This window comes from Chamaea fasciata, unplaced genomic scaffold (assembly GCF_029207755.1).
Source record: "Chamaea fasciata isolate MVZ Bird 193981 ecotype frontalis unplaced genomic scaffold, bChaFas1.0.hap1 SCAF_16, whole genome shotgun sequence".
NCBI classification, from domain to species: Eukaryota; Metazoa; Chordata; class Aves; order Passeriformes; family Sylviidae; genus Chamaea; species Chamaea fasciata.
The window spans coordinates 4,563,250-4,569,470 of record NW_027094101.1 but is presented as its reverse complement, the minus strand read 5'-3'; the positions used below and the strand labels follow the sequence as shown (position 1 = coordinate 4,569,470).

At 41.0% G+C, this 6,221-nt stretch overlaps 1 protein-coding gene across 1 annotated transcript in view; it reads right to left on the bottom strand.

The window, feature by feature from the left end:
- Positions 1–516: 516 nt before the first annotated feature.
- TRRAP (transformation/transcription domain associated protein) overlaps positions 517–6,221 on the bottom strand; it is a 75,463-nt gene continuing 69,758 nt past the window's right edge. The window contains exons 67-72 of the mRNA XM_066197744.1: positions 5,668–5,893; positions 5,056–5,273; positions 4,182–4,366; positions 3,723–3,926; positions 2,604–2,798; positions 517–1,787 (exon numbers count right to left, since the gene is read on the bottom strand). Of these exons, the coding sequence (XP_066053841.1) occupies positions 1,503–1,787; positions 2,604–2,798; positions 3,723–3,926; positions 4,182–4,366; positions 5,056–5,273; positions 5,668–5,893 (1,313 nt within the window). The 3' untranslated portion in view covers positions 517–1,502. The remainder of the gene's footprint in view (positions 1,788–2,603; positions 2,799–3,722; positions 3,927–4,181; positions 4,367–5,055; positions 5,274–5,667; positions 5,894–6,221) is intronic.

Sequence of the window (6,221 nt, the reverse complement as noted above, 5' to 3'; positions counted from 1 at the left end):
CTGAATTATCCGATGACTTCCTGTCAGGGAATGCTGTCATCCCTCAGACATATCCAGGACGTGCAAATGATTAAGAAATGATCCTGCAACTCCTCTGTGCAGTGTGTGCTGTATTTCACAGCTGCAAACATTACAGTCTTCAATAAAGGGAAGGCAACAATTGCCTCCAAGTCATGAAAGCACTGAGCTCAGTTGTGAATGACTGCAGACAGAGTGTGTGGTGACACATGCAGGAAGCGCTAGGTTTTATAAGATTATTCTTGCCAACATGATTTTGATAAGGAAGTCTTTGCCAAAAAAACATTATCTTTGTTTTCCAAATCCTCATATAGTCCTTAGCATTCATACATTTGAGCTTCCCCTTGTACACTGTGCCCCAGAGCAAAACTCTCTTTGACACAAAAGGAGCACCAGGCATTGGAATGAAGGGCCATGCGTGATTCATCCATCATAAAATGAAGCAAAATCATACTCATAGGATATTAAAAATATTATAAGTAAAATGAATACCACAGAGAGTTTTATAAAATATTTATTTTGAAAAAGATCACTCTGTACAAATTTAACATTCTTAACACCGAAGTTTTATAAAAATGCTAACACAACAGAAAGACGAGTGAAACATTAAACTGCTCTTTTTCTTAAATTACAAAGGAACAGATCCATTCTAAAGAAGCTACTGTACTTCTAAATAGTAAAGAGAACTTGGTAAGATTTCATTTTCTCTCTATTACAGACAAATACAGGTATCAAAGGATGACCTTTTCCATCCTCTTATAAACTTCCCCCCAAACACTGTCCACAGCTAAACCAAATACTCTAAATGGTTTACACTTTTACTGTACATAGCTTGTGCTCCAGGAAAAGTCGGCACAATTTCATCATCATTTTCTCAGTGCCTAACAAAATCTCACCTCTCTAACATTCGGTACAAAATTGTCTGTACAAAGCAACATTGCTCATGTAAATTTGAAGCAAACTTAAAAGTTAAAAGCATTTATCTGTGCCTTCAATTTGGCATTATGAAGAGGGGGTGATTAAGTAAAATTTCAGAGTAAAACTCATTACTGTATTTTCCTTTTTTTTAGTAATTACTATTGTATAAAAAATTTATATACTGCACGTTATTAAGAATGGCAGACCCTAAATCTAACGATGCTAGTTCATAGTCTTCATCATAAAATTAGACTTTTCTGTATATTATTTTTCTCTCTTCATTTTAATCTATTTGCAAAAGCTGCTTAAACAGGAGGAAATGTCTCCTCCTGAAATTAAAACCAGGAAAAACGCCATACTACTGCAAACACAGCTAGAATGAAAGCTGACAAAATGGAGTGGGACAGGTAAGCCATTGTCTGGAAAGCTTCTTTCACATTTTCTTAACACAAAAATATGGCTCACACTACAAACAACAGGAGGAAATAAAAACAAGAAAAAAAAAAAAAAAAAAACAAAACCAACAAAAACAATAATTCTCTTCCTCCAAACTACTGAGTGTCAAGTCACAGCCAAGGGTGCCAGGCAGGGTCCATCCTGCAGAGGTTGTCCAAGCTGTTGGCAGCTGCTACCAGAGTGTTGACTTTGCTTTCCCCTCCCTCAAACTGGGCCAGGTTGTGCAGGCGAGTCATGATGGCAGTCACAGCTTTCTGAACCAGTGAAACCAGCTGCTGGCTGTCCATGTTCTCGGGCTGCCCAGCTGCTGACAGCGGAGAGGAGGTGTCCTCTTGGGTTTTTTTGTGCCACGCAATGATTTCGTCCCTTAGCACAGTTTTTAGGATGCCGTCAACCTAGATGAAGAAGAAAAATCAGATTATTGCACTTAATCCAAAGAACGATCAGGTTCTATCGGATTACAGAGCTGCAACTGGATTTTAGTCGACAGCATTTTGGCACTCTTGGTGCCACGTTGCAATTTCAGACTTTTCAAGGTGAGGGTGGCTTTATTATTTCCTCTCCAGGTGTTTCTTTTCTTTAAAAGTTTCTATTACAAAAACACAACACAACGACTCCTACAGAAATTAATTCCATATATTAAGATATTGATACACAGATAGAGTTGTGTACATCTATTTTTAAATTATTCTACTAAATTGATTGGCGTTTACCACATACACACACAGAAGTCTTGGGCAAAGATTTCGAGTTCTCTGAAAAGAGTTTTTTTGCAGTCATTACTGTCTCAGAGAATATTATATTCTGCTACACAGGGGAAGAACACTGACTACAACATCCATACATATGTATCTAATCCATATACACACACATGTTGTATAGGCCAGTTCTATCCGTGGATGAAAAAGAAACGCCTGCAACAAATGCTTTCCTATTTTATCTCATCACTGAGTTGAGTTACTGGTATTAATCTTCCAACTCCAACCGTCTCAAGCCTCTAAAGCAAACTTTTATGTGTCCACTCTGAGTCAAATTAAATGTCTACACATAACAAACAAAACATTTCCAAAAATTTCCAACATTTCAGCTGGCCTCAGGGTGAAATTTTAAAACAAATATGCAGCATCATTCAGCTCCTACCTGCACCAAAAAAAGCGCTGTTTCGTTTATAAATACAAACCTGCGAATAACGTTGCAGGAGGTGTACCAACCTTGAAGTTTGGCTGCGCAAAGCAGCGAGCCACTGCAATCATGGATGCAGTGAGGGGCCCCGAGACCCCGATGGTGGTGAGGAACTCGGAGATGTTGGGGGTGAGGCGGAACGGGACCGGACGATTGGCGTCCAAATCCCCGGTGGCATCGTTGATGTCGAAGCGAAAGTAAGCCACGTTCAGCTTGCCGGTGTCCTGGGTTTGACAGAAAGATGCACAAAAGCCTTTAAAGGAACTGATTTTTGTTCACGGAACCAAAAGCAGCTGGATTTTTGTTTCTGTTAATCATGAGTTCCAACAGTACTTCAATAGCTTTTCACTTCTTTAGTCAAACAACTTTTGAGCAATGAAGTTATAAATAATGGCGTGCACAAAGGTAAGTATTTCTCTCAAAATGTTGTGTCCAAATCCCTTACTAAATACATGTAATACCAAACTTAATGAATAGATTACTCTGAATACTGAGCTGTACAGAGTCACTGCCAACAGACCTCTGAGACAGCATTCAATGTCCAAGGTTCACTGTGGGTAAACAGCTGAACACTTAATAGAGGGATTAAAAAATCCTAATTGCTATACAGACTATAGCTCTCCATGCGTTAAAATGACATTGAGACTTTAATAAAAAACACCTTTGCTCTATTTAAGGTGGTAAACCTCATTTTAAATGTTGGGTTAAAACAAAAAAATTGTGATTAATAAGAATTGTAACTTGAAGGATATGCTCAAAAGAGAATGGTATTTGAAAAGGGGTATAGCCCTTTAAGAAACTGAAGCTCTAAATTTTATTTTTCTTACACTTAATTGATTTAAAACAAAGGTATTTTGAAAGGAATATATTTGAAAGAAGACTAAAAAGAGAGACTTAACAGTCATTTACATGAAGAGTTCTAATACCTAAGAACAATTTCACAAAGTTCTCAACTCTCACCACAGAAGGCAGAGTTGATGTCCACAGGGACTGCAGGTTAAAGTACTCCCTACAGGATGTGCAATCACACAGAAATAAAAAGCCTCCTGAAATGCACTGTTAATTATCTACGCTGAACTTTGATTTCCAAAGCACAGTGCAGATCTCCATGTGATCCAAGACGAGAGAATGAACAAACTGCAGCATACCTGGGCAATCTGCAGCATCTCAGGGTTGAGCCTGTTCAAATGAAAGATGAATTCTGCAAAGCCAATGAGGGCCAGCTGGATGGTGAACATCTTCCTGAAGGTCCAGTAATCCGTGGCGTTGGGGAAGGTGTGCAGAGCCCACTCCTTGAGCATGCTTCGAGGCACCATGTTACTCTGCACTTCCTTCAGGATGTCTCTGAGAACCTGCACAGCACAGGGGTTAGTTGGAAAAAGGCGTCTTTATTGCACTTCTTAGCAACAGACAAATTGACCTAAATCAACTACCAATCTGTTCAGACACAGCAGGGTGCTGGGGTTAAAACCCAGGGTGAAATTTCCCTGGCCACAGCAGGGTGCTGGGGAAAGCCCTGGATGAATTGCCCAGGAAAAGCCCTGGATGACTTGCCGGGGGCACAGCAGGGTGCTGAGGAAAGCCCGGGGGAAAGCCCGGTGCGGTACCTGGTGACTGGCCTGCGTGCCCCGAGCCTGCACGGTGGCCAGCCGGTCGTAGTAGCGGGAGATGGGGTTGTCGTGCTCGATGCCCTTCTTGGCGCAGCGCTGCTTGTAGATCTCCACCAGGGACAGCGAGGAGGGGTTGTCCTCCACCAGCCGCATCTGCGGGGACACCGCCACCACCCGCGGCACTGCGCAGGGGCGGGGCAGGGACAGCAAAGCAAAGCTGAGCCCATCCAGATCCCAAATGCTGACACACCAGCCCATAAAATGCAACCCTCATCATCAACTGAAACCCATCAACAGAAAAATTCAATGCTATGCTCGTAACTAATTTACAAGTTCAGGTTGTTTTTTTTTTTCTTAACAGAAATACCAACTGTATTTTCAAAATAACATTGAGCACTCATCATTCTTCCTGTTTTTCTCTGCCTTTAGCAAAGAGGGTAATACTTTGTTCAGATGAAATCCAGCAGAAAAAAGAAAAAAATATTTCTTATGTGGAAGACGTAAAAGAAATTCAATATACGTATATCACAATTCAGGGAGAAAAGGTTTTGCTCTGTCCCTCTTCAGTTGTCTCTAAATGTTTATTCTGAAGTATGTGCACCCATTTCCACACCAACAGGTGCGGTGGGCATCTCTGCCTTAAATAGGCACAAGTGCACTTGATATCATAAGCAATGCACATAAGCATTTCTGAAAACACCCCAGATCCCATGCAATCAGCTTCTCCAGAGGGGTGCTACAGCTCCAGACAAGACTAATCACCCAGACAGATGTGAATTTACCTCCTGAATATTCAAAAAACCTCCAGCAATCGTAACCTCTGAGCACAACACACATTTAAAAACAAGGCAGATCTCTGTCTTTTTGGTACCTGTGAAGAACAAATGCCTTTTGGTGGTCTCCTTCCTCTTCTCCAGGCAGGGGTTGAGGAGGCGGAGGAGCTGCAGGACGCGCTCCTCGCGGCGCGACTCGGTCAGGCACGCGTCATTCATCACCAGGTAGGGGTAGATCTTCCCGTTGTGCCCGCGGATGTACAGCCTGCGAGCCGCTGTGTTGTGCTTCTGCACGATCTCCACCCTGGGCATGAACCTGCCAGCATCAGTTGGAGAGACCTTTGTCACTGGTTTGAACAACAGCATCTCCAGGGACTGCAGTAAAGGCACGAATCTCAACTTACAGCAACGTACGAGAAAACCGTACGGCAACGTACAAGAGAACCAAATGTACTCTGAACAGAGTAGGTGTTTAGTGATGAAATGTAAAATTATTGAAGGAGGATAAATTAAAAAGGTCTCACTTCAAAGTTTTATGTATGTAACACACATATATAAAATATATATCTACTATAAAATATCCATCTACTTTTGCAGAGTGGATGGACAGATGGATGGATGGATGGATGGATGGATGAAAGGATGGGGAGGGCTGTAATTTTCTTCTCTGTTTTCAGACTCACAGCCACCAAACGGAATTTTTAGATTACCTTGCAATCTTGATGTAGTAATGTGTTGGCTTTGGCATAAGGAATTCTCCAGGTATCTCCACTTCCGCAGTTTGAGCTGAAAAGTTACTTAGAAAGCGGCACTTTTCCTCTATGAGGAAGAACTTTGGAAGCTGTTTAGTTTTGGCCTCCAGAATTTTGATCCATTTCTTTAGTTTGGAGATAAGGTTGTGGAGTTTCATTGATCCTGGCACACTGAAGTCAAAATCTAAAAAAAAAAAAGCCAAAAAATACCAAATCACCCAATCCAATAGTGCAAACCAAACACACACGTGCCCACCACTAAGCTGAACAGCCTTTAAAAGACAGGCACTGTTGAATATTTTTATTTTCTCTAGAAAATCTTATAGGAAAGTCCTAGCATTACCTGTAACAATAACTTAAACCTGTCAGAATCTGCTACCTCTTTTCATTTTTTTAGAGTATGCAACTCTAAAATATTCTAAAATATTGAACTTCCTAAGATCTTCCTGTTTCACAGTCACACAAACATTGAAAAGCATACCATGAAAAATTTAAATACTATTACTGTATTG